Source organism: Streptopelia decaocto (assembly GCF_964273445.1).
Source record: "Streptopelia decaocto genome assembly, chromosome: 10".
NCBI lineage: Eukaryota > Metazoa > Chordata > Aves > Columbiformes > Columbidae > Streptopelia > Streptopelia decaocto.
The window spans coordinates 13,499,452-13,514,281 of NC_138665.1; the positions used below are offsets into that span (position 1 = coordinate 13,499,452).

Here is a 14,830-nt window from a genome sequence, read left to right on the forward strand (position 1 = left end):
TCCTGAGCAGGATGCAAATGTCCTCAGCAACTTTACTGAGTTTGTCTTCTGCTTCTTCCAGCATAATCACACCCACTGATTTCTGCTTGTCTGCAGGTCTTGTTTGCAGTTAGAAGCTCAAAACACCATTTTTCTCTGTATGGTTTCTTAATCTGGAAATGGATCGAGTTTGCTTTACCAGATTATAAACGAATTAAGTTGAACATATTGTGTTATGTTCAAATGCATTGTACAGCTTTCCTGAAAGAGGGAAAACCACGTTTGACTTTGCTGTGAGTTTCTTCTTTCTTCAGTATAAATAACTTTCTGTTCTCAAAAAATATAAAACATCTCTATAAATGGTAGAGTTTTTTCTTGGGACCAGGAGCCAGGTAGTTGGAGCTGCATCTGTCTGACATCTTTCATCCTCTCAACCCTTTAAGAATATCCTTGCCAACATCCCAAGGTCTATTCCTTTGCAATTCCTAGCCTTGCTCTTAGACACACTTTGATTATCTGCAATATTGCATTTGATAGTATTACTAAATAGTTCTGATTTTTTTTCATTTTGGCAACAGCTTCTTCCCTTTCCAATGGATTTTTTTTTCCCTAGTTGTAAATCAATTTTAGAGCCTTGCATGTCTAAGGCGAGCAAATATACCACTGCTCCAAATGAGACAAGTATTTTGCAATTCCATTTCCTGACCCATCAGAGAGAATTTTGTGCAAAACGTGGAAGAAATATCAAAATTATAAAATAGCATTGTTTTTGGTTCATTCTCTGGTTAGAACAGCTGATGTTATGCAAAACATCCATCATTATCCAGAATTCATGGAGATTGAATTCAAAGCGGGCAAATACTTTATAGGTACTGCTACATTTCAGTGACAATTTTACTGACTAACAAATACTATATCACCTGAGGTTTTTGACATCATTTCTTAGTTTACTTATTTAAACTGGAAATATATCTGAAATATAAGTATTTGCCAGGGAAGTTTGCAGTCTGGATGTGAGATGGACTCCCCATCTGCTTTTGTAGCCACAGGTATCAGCTTTAGTTTCCTTCTGCCAAACCACATTTATCCTGAAATAGGGGAATGCTGTTCCTCCTCCAAAAGTCTGTTTAAAGCAACTGATTTGCAAGATTATTTTTTAGCCCAGAACAATTAAGAACTCTAACAGCTTAACTGGCTGTGATAATTAGCAGTCACTAAGCCTGTCTTTGGGGAAATATAGCATACTGTCCTATTTTAGTACTACCAAAGGAAAATAATGAGAAAATAATGTGAAAGCCCATTGCTCTCCTGAACAACTCCTTGGGATGCAGAAGCTGGGCTGGCCATGAGCTGCCGCAGCAGTGATCTCTGCTCGCTAAGCTTGGAAGGTGTGTCATTTTGATAACCACGGGTGACAAATTTAGCTAGTCATCGTGATGCAAGCACAAACTGTTGGCAGCCAGGGTGGAAATACCTGCTACTCCATTCTGACAGGAAGGGGTAGTTTTATGTTAATCACCCCTAGAAGCAGCCTTCTGGGATCCCGCCGGTCCCCCTGCGCGCTCCCAGGTTGGTGGGGAGACGGTGGCTCAGTGCTGGTGGGGGTAGGATGTTGGGGAGGCTGTTGGGGTGCAGCCCCAGGCTGTGGCAGCAGGTGGGTCGGCCGGTCCCACACCCTGCCAGACCTATTGGTGACAAAGTGAAGGGCGCTCAGGATGCAGCTTTGCCGACAGCTAATCCAGGTGGGTAGAAAGACTTTGGTCGCTGTTTTGTGCTGCGGCACGGGGGGATAGGGTGTTTGCAGGAAAGTGTGAGAAAACAACCCTTGCTGTTGTCTGTGGCTGTTACTGCAGTGCTGCAGCTCCTGGGGCTACAAACTCTCGAGACACGAACCAAATTGAGAGCTCTGGCCAGCACAGGGGTAAAGTTTTTCCTGTTGAATAGTCTTCCTCCTGTGGCGGCAAATACAAACTGATACTTAGTGTCAGGGAACCTGTTAATTAAAAGAAGTTCCTCCTCGTACCCAGCTGCCAGGTTTCCAGGGGAGGACCCGCGCAGGTGTCTGCATGTGCAGGGCTGGTGTGAGTGGCAGCCTTGCACCCCTCTGCTCCCCCCAGCACTCCCTGCCCGATCACATCTGCGACTGTGTGTGCTGGTGGCAGGCAGAGCCCTGGCTTACCTGGCCGGGAGCAGTCATGGGCTGCTCCCACATGGGCAATCTCCTTGGCATAGAGATGGTTTCTCTTTAATCTGTACCGCCACCTCCTTGGCTGTGCCTCTGCAGATTCCTCACTCCAGTGATACTGGGCTGCATGGGGCTGCCCGTGCTCCTATGGGATACTTTTGGGTCTCCAGCATGGGACTTTGACCTTGTCTTTCCTGGCATGGACCTTGTCCTTTTAGCGATCCATCCTACTCCTTGCCACAAATCTGATTCAGACGCTGATACTTCAGATGTGGCTCTACTGATCTTGCTGGCACTCTGTGAGAGAAATAGGAGAAGCAGGAAATGGAATTTACCTGGGGGTCTGCGTGCCAAGATTTACACCTGGGGTTTTTCAGCCATTCACAAGTCCTGGCATGCAGGAGCAGGCCTGGGGCCAAGGAACTTAATGTAATTTTACCATTTTAATGCAGGCAGGAAGAGATGGTTCCTGTGCCCTGTTCTGTAGCAGCAGTGATTTTCTTTCAGCCAAGCACTAACAATCCAGCAACAGTCAAGGATCATAGGACACTGAGACTGGGGGTATCTTCATGTCCATCCCTTCCTGCATGCCCTGGTCACTTACAGTGCGTTTCTAAACACCAGTGCTACATGTGCAAGCACAGGGCACCATAACCTGACATCCTGGGTGCACCTACCTGGGTGTGTGAGCAGTCCCAGCTACCTTGCAATGACCACCTGTACAGGTGTGCAATGCAAAAGCCAGGATTTGAGGTAGCCAATGCTTGCCCTATTTTTGCAGCATCTCTCTGCCATGGCTCTTGTCATGGCCTGTCATTGGGCTTGCTTCCATCCAGAGGAGCCAGACTCCCTTTTTCATTGTGCTCACAGTGACAGCATGCTAATGGCATCACTGTGGTAGGCTGGTGGGTGTAATGTATCATCGTTAGACTACAGTAACGTGGTACCCAGCTTGCATGAGAACAACTGCCAGCCTCACACCAGGCTGTATTTTAACAGACCTTGTCTCTCCATCAGCACTTTTAGAAGTAGATGCTGTCAAGGAGTTATTAGAGCTGCTGGCAGTTTTCTTAACTGGGCCATTTGAAAGCAAGATGCTAGCAGGGTGGGAGCATGTTGTGGGCTTGAGTGACTTCAGCCCTGCATCCTTTGCCCCATAATCAAGAAGATTAGAAGAGATTTTTGGTTAAAAACCTACCTAGACTGAAGGAACAAAGAAAAAAAGAAGGCGCAAAGAAAAAAAAAAAGCTGCAAATATAACAAAGCATATCACACCAGCTGCTGAGTCCTTTTGACATTAGAAAGCACATTTAGCTCTCACAGAAAAGTGCCATTCTGAATGTTCAATCCTCCTCCTCCTGTACAAGCAGTTTTTTGCCTCTTCCCTTCTTTAAGGTCATTGTTTTCTTTTATAAAATCTCTTACAGGTTACGAAACTTTCAAGAATGACAGAAGGCCTACAAATTTTGATAAAAAGGTGTTAGTATGGGCAGGACGCTTTAAAAAGGAGGAGGACATTCCCAAGCTTATATCGTAAGTAGACCTGTCTGAATGACGCTTTTTGGATATGGACAGACTGAGACTCCAGTCTGCATTACCCAGAACTGTGCTCACATGGTGAGGGTTATTGCTTCTCTATGCTGATGGGGTCTGCTGCTACTGATGTCCAAAAATAATCTGAATCTTTGGGAACATGAACTTTTTGTCATGCCCTGTGAAGTAAACTGGATTCACTTGTTTAGATATCATAATTTGCAGAGTAAGCTGAAATGTCTTTTGCAATACAGGCAGCTTTGTAACTCAGAAGTCACCATGATAAATCACTTCAGATTTTTACATGCTTTGCTAGTTTTTATTGAGTAGCAATCAATAATGCTGCATAAATTTTGAAAAGAAGCTGGTGTTATACACAGCTACTGACCGAGTTCTGCAACAAGATCCTCATGTCTGGGTTACGGTTTCACCTCCTTGTTGAAGTATTTTTGTTAAATGATTGTCATTTAGTTTTGGAGACCTAATGCTTCCTGACTTGTGACAATCCAGGGGCTTCTCCAGCTGACCTTCCCCTTGCAGGTGTAAGGAAATCCATGGCTAGATATGAGTTAATGAATGACCCGTTGCCACACTGCAGTCTCTTGCAAGTGTGAATTGTCAGAAAAATGATGTGAGTCGCTCATGGAAGGTGTTGGAGATCTCCCAGCGGCAGCTGTGGCTGCTCAGCAATGTGGGAAGACAATTCCAGATGGACAGAGCAGTTGTTCACTCCAGCTGAGGCTCAGCCTCCCACTGCAGGCAGATGCTGGCGGGGCTGGTGGCAGCTGCCTGGCAGAGGGCTACGCTGCAGTGGGACAAGGCCACAAAGCACCTCCTGCAGCGGGAATGGGGATGTGGCCACAGACCCAGGCACCACTTGCTGTACCTCTTTGCTGTGTGAAAACTCTCCACAGATCTTAGCCAAAATGTCATGCATGTTCATTTATTTTTCCACTGATGGTGGCATTGCCTGGCCCAGGTGGCACAGACCCAGTGTCTCCTGGTGCTGTACAGCACCCCATGCCTTGCCCTGCAACACCCAAAGCTGGGCCCCTCATAATGAAAAGACTTCCCTGTCCTTGTCATTTTTCAGGTACTCACTCTCATATACACTGTTAGAAGAGAGCAGGATTTGTTATTCTTGTTGTTACTGGTGACTGGTAGGAGTAGCAATACCCTACCTGTGTGGGAGGGTGGCTACATCTTTCCCCCATAGACTAATTTTTTGAGTTCTTTTCCATGCACATGCAGAAAGAGAAGGCTGAAACACATTGTACATTCATAGGCTGGAAAACTCAAGGATTCATTATTCAGCTCTCCATGATCTAGTTTTACACACGCTGCTGCAGACAGAAACTCTGCTCTGTCCTCTGCAGGTCTGAGGTCCTTGATGCAGCGAGAAGCAGTGTCAGGATAAAGGTTTGCTACATCATGATTGCGCTGACCGTGCTGGGCTGTTTGGCCATGGTAATCACAGGCAAAGAAGTGAGTATTTTTTCTGGGTGAGGTTATCTGATCCACTTAATGTATGGCCTCTGTATGCTGTCTTTGTAAATAAGCACCCAAGTAGACAGATAGGTTTGAGAATAAGTCCATATAAGCAATATTTGCACAGGACCTGTATCACCCCATTCTCCTAGGAGAGACTGGCACAGAGAAGAACAACTTGCTGATGAATGTGTTCCTTCTGGTCCACTTTGCCATAACCCCATGCAGTGCAATGCTCTGTACCATGGTGTCTCAGAAAGAGGCCGGTCCAAAGGTTGTAGTAGCTGTCTGAGTAGCTCAGACAGTGTCAATGGTGCCTGATGCTGTCCCACATCTGTGGGCTGTAAGGATCCTGCGATCCTGCATGCATAGTCTGTGTGTCACACTTCTTTCCACCCCACTGGTGGGGAAGGAGGCTCTCCAGCCTGGCTTGCATGTCCCAACACACCTGTAAACAATTTACAGTGTAATTTTCCTGCTAATCAGAGCTGAAAATGCTGAAAACTTGGTAAAATAAGGAAACACATTAACTTCTGTCACTGCAAAATATCAAAAGGGACAGTGGTGCAAATCTGGGGAGATTTAATGGTGGGAAATGTGTGCATGCAGTGATTTTCACCGTTTCTTTTCCAGGCTGCTAAAAGGGATCACACACTGCTGCGGATGAACATAGAAAAGAAGGCCAAATGGAAGGCTGAAGTGGAGAAAGATAAGGAGGCAGCTGTTGGGAAGCTGCAATGATTTGGAAGAGATTTATTTTAACAGTAGGAAATAAGTGATTCGCACATGTGGCGTATGTACCTGTCTCCACTTAACTCTTTGAAGCTTTTTTACTGAAACTCTCAGCGCAAAGATTTCACTGCTTAAAAATTGTTCCATACAAACTGGGAAACTCCTGTGGAAACTCCAACAGCTGCTTTCTGTGGCCTCTGGTCTTTGGCAATGGGTTCTGCTGAAACACAGACAACTATTCTAAACTGGAAAGTGTGGGAAGGATGGATGCAGGACTCCCCAGCTCAGGATCAGCTTTTCATGGTGCTACTGATGTTCAGTGTGGCCATGGGGCTGTCTTCTGGTAGCCAGGAAGGATATGGCCTTACATCAGAGGGCATCCCATCCCATGCAGTGCCTCTAGCACAAACACCCTTGCCCAAAATGATCCAGAGCAGGGCGAAGAAGAGTCTGAGATACATTTGGCAAGCACAAAGAGGCCAATTATCCAGAGTACTGCTGCCATCACTGTCCCCTCTCCCTCCCCACCCCCTCGCAGGGTCCCGTGGCCAAGGGGAGAGCGGGGACATGAGCATGCAGAGGGGCTGGGAAGATGGAGGGGTGTGAGCAGACCCTGATGACGGATTTGGGCCAAAAGGGGCTTTGGGCCAGAGGAGATGGCAGTGATGTGATGTGATAGCTTGGGCATGTGGAGGGGTTTGGTTGCTGTGGGGCAACCTGGGGAACAAGGAACCTGTCCTGGAGGCACCTCTTGTCCTGTTGCACCTCTGATTTTTCATCTTCTGCTTCCAGTCATTGTCATGAAAGTTCTCTAGCACTTGCTTAGTTTTGATTTTAGTCAGGAGTATTTGTTAATACATGGTTTGCTAAAACCAAATTCTTCTTAATCATCATAGTTCATTAATTCATAATAAAACAGCTGTCCAATTACATCTGAAACAAACACATCTCTTCACAGCTTCATTTGAAGTGTCACCAGACTCTCTGGGATGATGTTTAACAGATGTGAGACATCCTAATGAAATATTGAAAGTTTCATTTTCATGAAGTGATTAAACTTCAAGACAGGCCCCAGTTGATGCTCGTGGGCACTGATGGTCTGAGCCCCTCTGTATCATTCATAACCCCTCAAGACCCATAGGACAGGCTGGTGTAGCTGCATGAACCGCACAGAGTGTCAAGGGACATGGAGTGACAAAAGCCAGACACCTTAGCTACATCAGAAGATGGCAAATGCCATCAGCTTTTGTGCAGTGTCCTGAACATCACACCAAGGCTTGGTCTGTGCAAGGTTTATTACTCAGACCAGTTGCACTTGTGCTTCAGTGGAGTCTGAAAGCTGCTGCTCAGGTCTCTGGGATCTATTGTGTCAAAAATCATGTCCACTTATTGCTGATGTGTCACTACATGGAAAAGATCAGGCAAATGACAGGTTGGGGCACTGGCAAGTGAACAGCAATTGTTGGGCTCTGGGACCCCATCTCCTGTGCCTGTGATTGTTGGACGGCTTTTTCCCTTTGATGCTTCTTAGGAGCCCTTTTCTCCATGTTGCACACCCATTTAGGATGAGGAGTGTGTGTGAGGGGGATGTTACATCTGTCAAGGCTCAGTGTTCGCAGTCCTTGTTTCTAGCTCACAGCCCCATGCAGTACAATTCACCAGAAGTGATGTCTGCTCCCTGTAGTATTCAATAATGTAGTAACAATAAACCTCAAGGATTACCTCAAAGTTACTGTCCATTTGGGGATAACCAAAAACAGCTCTGGTCAGTCACTTAGACTTTTTAAAAAAATCTTAAATGGCTCTCATGTCAGCTTTTTAAGATGGCACACATAACACTTAAAGGAACTCATTTTGATGCTCATAAACAAACCCACATTCATGCTCTGAGCTTCCCTGACTTAAGCAGGAAAGATGACTATAACCCTATACAAAGAACAAGTGAATGAACTGTGAGTTCCACTCTCTGCTCTACACTTCCCTCTGCCTAGGAAAGAAAAAAAAAATAGTTCAGGTGTGAGCTATTGTCGAATCCTCTTAAACAGCCTGGGTCTCTGTTGACATGAAGCTGCTGCATTAGACATTGCCATTAAGAAAAAGGAAAAATCAGTTTCTCTTCCCTGAGCAAGCGATGATGGGCCACTTCTGAGAGATCATATGACCGACGTGCTTTTGGGCTCTCACAAGGATCTATGACTATTATGTAGGAAATAATCCTTTACCAGTCCCAGCTACATGATTATTCATTTTAATATCATAATATTCCCCCCAAAACCGATCAGACTAATTGCTGGCTTGCACTCAGTCAGTGTTGGGCAACTGCTGGCCCTGGAGTAGCGCAGGCTTGGCTGAAGCCATCCCCTGCAGTAATTGGAGATGCCAGCAGAGGACATTGCACTGCTGATGCCTCTCCAACACTGGGGCTTGTTAAAATCACTGCTTGTTAAAATCGGTTTCCATCTGTGTTTGCAAAGTCCTTTGACTCTTCTCTTGAAAAGCTTCTAATTAACACATCTTCCTGAATGTATAATTGGCTAATCTGCACCACCTTAGGGTGTGGTGTGATTTTTTTTTTCCCCTCCCATGTATGTTGCTTCAGTGTCACACCTGATTCTGCAGTCATTTAAAAAAGGGATGGGAGTTGTTATTAGGTAGGAGCTATTCTTCCATTTTAATAATGTGCCCTGTATTTCCCTAGTGTGGCCCTGAGGACAATGCAAGGGGCTGGTTCCTCTCTGAGTGAGGGGCTGGATCTGAGAATGTTCAGGTTTGCTGCGATGCTTGGAGAGACCAAGGGTGAGTCATTTCAGCTCTCACCTCCTCCTTTACTGCTCTGTACTGGGAGGAAAGTCCTTCCTTCTTTGCAGGATTTTTGCTGTTTTAATGAACTCTTATATGGAAATGGTTAACGGTGTGCTGTTGGCTGGTGCCATAGAGATTTGCATTATAATAATTTTGGGGGAAGGTTTTTCCTTGTAGCTGAAGTTTATCTAATTCTGCTTCCATTAAAATCAGTGCTGCGGTTCCTGCTGGCTGTGGATTAAGGTTATCACCCACCATTTTTTGAAGTTTCAGCCATTTCCAGAGACTCTGTTTCCTGAGGGAGCCAGGCTGCTGTGGGGCACAGCTGGGTGCACTGAGCTGCCAATAGAGCTGGCTGCTGCTGCCCCACAGGCATCTGGGGTCCTCATCCCCATCGTGATTTCAGAAATGGCTTAAACACCACTCCTCTGTTTGGATTTGGCACCAAGGTCATTCTCGTCTAGGAGGAAAGCAAGGCCTATGCTCAATAGTTTGAATTAATTAATGGATCATTCATTAATGCATTGAAGTAGCATTAAAGCAATTTTCCGTGGTTTGATGGTCATCAGTGCAGTATGATTTATTGCAAAATCTCTGTGACAGTCATATGATGAGTAGATAGCTCATGAAGAGCTCTGAAAGGACCTGATCATTTAATCAATTTGCTTTGTGAAGGATTCAGACACAAACCTGAAGGCTAATTACTCTAGCTGGCTCCACACCTTGTCTGTGCATGAGACAGTTTTCTACATGGAAATTGAGAGCTGGGATCTGACCATTTCTCTGTGGCACTGTCGTCCTCTGTGAAGGGACACAAACCTGGAGCTATTTAGGCAGGGACTGCCATTTGCTGGGTGTGTGAGTGCTTGCCATAGGGAGGAGGTCAGTCTGAAACAGGATTTCATAGGAAAGAGCTGGGCTCACTCATGGCTTATGTATGCTCTGCAGGATGAGCAGAGTTATCAGAAACTGCTGGTGAGACTAGACAAGAAAATTGAGGAATTGCTATGCTGGTCTGTAATACACTTCTCCCAGATGATGTATGGTACTGAGACTTTTTCAAAATGAAATGGAAACCAAAATAGCCCAATGAATTACTCATATGCTAATTATTATCATTCCTAACGGTTCATGTTTCTGCTTCCACAGAATGTATGAATGCTAACGCAATTCGTGTGGTGCGCTGTGAATTGCACCACCGTCGCACTGAACTCTGGGCTCCCCGATAGCTATTTTATCATGGTCTAAGCATTGTCCTGCAACAAATTTCTAACAGCAGGCCTATAATCTTTACCAAGGTCATCCATTAGGGCTGTAAAGATGTCATTAAAGCAATGCTGCTCCAGGGGGGATGGAACAATCTCCTAAATGGTTTCAAACTGTATGAAGGGGCTGGAGTAAACCTTGAAAGGTAGGTAGTTAAATATCTCAACATTTCAGTGCTCTAAGCCCCATGAGAGGGCAATTTTCCTTGACAAACAAACCTTAATGTAAAGCAAAAATACAACTATTGCATGTTGTTCTCTCCCACTCATTTCCTTTTTCCTTCTTTCAAGAGGTGTTGTGCAGGCGACACAGGGGATGTTGTGAGCTGGGGACTGCTGGGCACCCACCGCTGTGGAATGAGCCCACGCACGGGCAGTGGGATGCTGTGGGGCTGCCAAGCGCTGCACAGTAAAACTGCAGAAATGGGCAAGAAGCTGCCTGTGCAGCTGCAGTGTCTAATGTGCCAATTCCTACAGCATCTCTATAGCTGCTAATGTTTAGTATTTGAGGATTATTTAATCTACTTGCTTCTTGTGGCCTTTGCTGAATGCACCAGGGAGGGATTTTGGGCTCATTTCAGGTGAAGTCCAGATGTCTGTGGTCTTCCATGGGTGACAGCTGGATGTGTCAGTGTCTCCTGCTTCTACGAGGACACAGGTGTCCTGCCACAATGGGCTCGGGTAGCCCTGTAGGGAACTGCACAGGGTGAGGAGCAGAGACAGCCACTGCTCAGATGGCACTTTGCAAACAGTTCCCCAAATGCGACTGTGTCCCTCCAGTGTCCTTTGCTCTGGGCCAAACTGTGACCTGGCACCTGGCTGCTCTACAGCAGATGCTGCCATCCTCCCAAAAGCCAGCCTGTGGTTGCGCAGCTGCTCTGGGGGTCCCAAGGCAGCATCAGCTGAGCCAGCGCAGCTAAGAGCTGCAGTCTCATGACCTGTGGTTTTCACCTGCCTGTGACAGGGTGACAGGCCTGGGAATGGGGTGTCCAGCTGTGGGCAAGCAGAGCAGTGCATCCGCTCTGCTGTCACTTCCTTCCTCTGCTCAAGCCACCAGTACAGGTGGATGCTGCGATTCATGTCCCTCTGGACTTCCCACAACACATGGACTCTGCAATTATCTTCAGGTGGGACACTGCCTTTCTTTTTAAGAACTTTTTAATGTACAATGACTACCTTAGGGCTGGTCTTCTTTTGGAAGAACTAGGACAGAATGTTCAGCAGAGCATCTTGTGCCCAAATATTTTATTTTGCTTCAATTAGACAGAGATAAATAATAATAATAATAAAAATCCTGGCAAAACTGTGCCTGCACATAAGCCCGAGTCACCCCTTTCCAGATCCACTTTCTGTGCACAAAGTTATGCACCAGCCTGAAAAATGATTTGCAACATCCCTCAGGTTTTTTCCTTTACACATATATTTACATAAAGGTAGGCTGCAGAGATTTTACTTTCCTTTATCTCAAAAGTAGGTTTCCTTTGAGACAGAGTGAAATAGTGTGGCTGTCTCATCTGAAGGAGGAATGATGTGAATTTTGCTTTCAGCCCTGTGGAAAGAAGCTGACAGTTTTGCACTAGGAAGAGGCAGCCCAGATTCTACTTCCCTACAGCTACTGAGGGGGGATCTAACCCCTGCTTTCCTCAGCAGCTCCCAACACATGCCACAAAGGCAGGTAATGACATGTCACTGCTATTAGAGGTAGGGAAATCTGCACCCCTTGGGAGCAGGGTTGCCCTGGGACAAGGCAAGTGCAAGTGTGGACTGGCACAGGCATCACCCCTTTATGGGTTTGGTTTACTTTTAGAGCTGAGGACTTAGAAGGAATGAGGTTTAAGGAATGGGCTTTGGGGACCTGGGAAGGGGCCCCTCATCACCCAGGGGCCTGGAGATGCTGCTGAGCTCTGTGTAAGATCCTGCTGTGGTGGTCAACCCCTGTGGGGCTACCCTGGGAGTGTACCAGAAAGAATATAATTTATGAGTGGGGATATTAAACATAGAAAGTGTCAGAGTGCAGAAATAGTCACAAACCTGGAAGGGAGATGGAGAAACAGCCAAGGGTGACACAAGAGAAAAGAGAGCTTTCCCCTGGTCTTTCTCTGACTCCTTCCTTCCTGTTAACATTTTCATCAACAAGAATAAGTGATTTGAGTTGCTTTTACCTATCAGCTGGGGATCATGACCTGAGAATTAAGGTACCCCCCCATAAGCACTTATCAACCCTCTCACAGAGGCTTGGCTGGGGTCTGGATGCTCTCACACAGCAGTTGGTGCAAGCTCAGCACTTCCTGGCTAATGTGGTCCCTTGCTGCTCTGTATGCAGGCATACTTCTATAAACGGCAACAAAACCATGTACTTAACCAGTAAAACAGGCATAGAGCTCTGACACCCAGGCATCAGAGCTGAGATAACAGCTCTCTTGGAAACTAACCCTCTGCACAGGCTGAATAATTATGATTTCTAACTGCACAGCTATTATACTCCATTATTCCACCCACCGTCTCTCTGCCTTCACCAGAGTGTGCACTGTCTAACACATCAGCTTTCAGCCCATGATAAGTATCCCTAAGTCCCCAGCACCGATCCACCCAGACACTGTGTGGCTGGGACAACTCGGGTGCTCACCAGCTCATGGTGTTTGCCCGGGTGTTGTGGTAGTTTGCTCAGGTTTTGCTGAGAATGAGATGAGCTGTGTTTGCATCCTGGCAAACCCAGTTCCCACAGGGAAGGGCTTGACACTGTGCACTTCTCATCACACACACTGTGCATCCTGGCTAGAGACACGCTTACGCATTTTACCAACCAACCTGCGTATTGGCCAATAAAGCATGTTGCTGAAGGAGAAATCTGTCTGCCTGCTGTAAGATGGTGCATTTAAATCAACTGCATGCTGTTTTTCTAACTCCACAAACCCAGGAGCGGTTTTACAGCACTGGTCTTCCAGAAACACAAGCTTTGCTCTGGAGAAGTGGAGGAGCAGGTGGGCTGAGAAGAGGAAATTGGAAACACAAGTTTGTGTAAACTGACCTACTAAGAAGTCCAGACTTCTGTGGTTTTGAACTATGAGCTGTTTGGTGCTTCATTTTGGAACTGTAGACCAAGTGCCTTAGAAAAAGGAGGACTGTGTGGTCTGTACCTCAGTGTAGCAGGTGGTTTTGTGATGCAGGTGGGGAGCAATGTACTGGGGGACCACAGGACTGGGCAGCTCAGTGCCTTAGTGAACTCTGTGCCCGCAGGTCTGCCTGTTGATGGAGGGCAAGATGCAGCAGTGTTGGATGCACTCATGTGTGATTACTGCTACCATGAACCTTCTAAATTTGCTGTTGTAAAAGCCGGTGACCCCTTCCCTGTGCTTCCTGTGGGGCTGGCATAGCCAGTGCTTGTGGGGAGATGCAGCATCACTTGGTGGCTATGCAAGGGCTGAGCCCAGTGCAATGCAGCCTGATGCAGGGCTGGCAGCACCTCCTGAACCTTTCCTGAGCCCAGGAGCATGAAAAAGCCTTATGAGCCTCTGGACAAAGAGCTAGTGAAGTTTTGTGGCTGAAATGCTCATGCTTCTCCCTAGCTGCCAGGTGCGCCTGGGCCCTTGGTTTTGGGCACTGCTCTGAGCTAGGAAGAAATTTTTTACTATGAGGGTGGTGAAACACTGGCACAAATTGCCCAGAGAGGTGGTAGATGCCCCCTCCCTGGAGACATCCCATAACAGGTTGGATGGGGCTCTGAGCAACCTGATCTTAGTGAAGATGTCCCTGCTCACGGCAGGAGGGTTGGACTAGATGAGCTTTGAAAGTCCCTTCCAACCCAAACTATGCTGTGATTCTAGTGCCCTGTCACAAAACCAGGAATTATGTTGCAAGGCTGCATTTGATCCATAGCTCTGCCCCATCTTAGGCCTTCCATACCAACCTGCCAAATACTCTGCTCTTGGCGAGGTGGCATCCATGCAGACTGTCAGTCCTACATCTGGGGTGGGATTTTCTGGTGGACCTTCCTGGGGTGTCTGGCTCAGGTTAAGCCCATTCCCCTGATGCACCTGAACAAACATCCTTCTAGTGTTCCCCCCTCCCCATCTCTTGCAAGAGAGGACTGGGACTCCTAGCTACATTTTAAAATGCAAAACCACAGCCTGACATCTATGGAAAGTTAGGCTTAGTGCAAGAACCACTTCAGAGACTCCAATTTTAATTGACTGGAGAATAGGTTGAGTCTAGAGGCAGATTTGCATAACAATTGATCTAAAAGCTCCACTACCTCCCACAGCCAGAACAAGAAAACTTATTTCTGCTCAGTTTTATGTTTTAAGTGCTTCTAAAAATTGAACGATTTAGTGTTTAAGCACAATTTGAAGGCTCTACAACAGTAGCCTGCTGCAGAGCAAACTCTCTCCTGGCATTTCCTCATTTCTCAGGTTATGCTTGGAGGCTTGAGCACATTTTAGTAAAGACTTTCTCCTCCTCTCAGCTTACTGTTCATTCAGTTACTTGATTGAGACTTAAGCAGTTCCAGAATACTTATTTTTATTTTTTCTCTTCTTGTGTCAGTAAAGCCATTAAGCCCAGATTCAACTTCATGCACATGAGCATAATAGCTTTTATTAATGTATTTAGCTGTGATGAGTGAAAAATCCAAGGTGTCAGCTTTAAGTGCAGGAAGAGTCCTGACACTGTGCTCAGATTTTAAATTAAAAAAGGATGAGAAACCACATGTCAACATGTTAGTGAAAAACCCATGAAAGTGAGAACACGCAATACATTTTTTATTAATGTTATGGTTCAGTCAAAACGTGAAAGCTGTCAAGTGGGGGGGAGAAAGTGGGGCCTGAGTTTCTATCCAGTCAGGCTTACA

General features: G+C 46.2%; 1 protein-coding gene and 1 long non-coding RNA gene across 8 annotated transcripts in view; one reads left to right on the forward strand and one right to left on the reverse strand.

The window, feature by feature from the left end:
• SLC6A14 (solute carrier family 6 member 14) overlaps positions 1–5,179 on the forward strand; it is a 78,248-nt gene extending 73,069 nt beyond the window's left edge. For 6 of the 7 annotated variants that reach the window (XM_082062057.1, XM_082062054.1, XM_082062060.1 and 3 more), the window contains one exon: positions 3,592–3,657. Coding sequence is in view for 1 of the 7 variants with exons in the window: in XM_082062059.1 (XP_081918185.1) it covers positions 3,592–3,648 (57 nt within the window). In the remaining 6 variants the exon portion in view is untranslated. Of the gene's footprint in view, positions 1–3,591; positions 3,698–5,073 lie in introns of those variants that run through there. The other variant, XM_082062059.1, reaches the window with a different exon arrangement.
• Positions 2,167–14,830, reverse strand: part of LOC309444332 — a 68,678-nt gene continuing 56,014 nt past the window's right edge. The window contains exon 4 of the long non-coding RNA XR_014184996.1: positions 2,167–2,461. This is a non-coding gene — a long non-coding RNA (uncharacterized lncRNA). The remainder of the gene's footprint in view (positions 2,462–14,830) is intronic.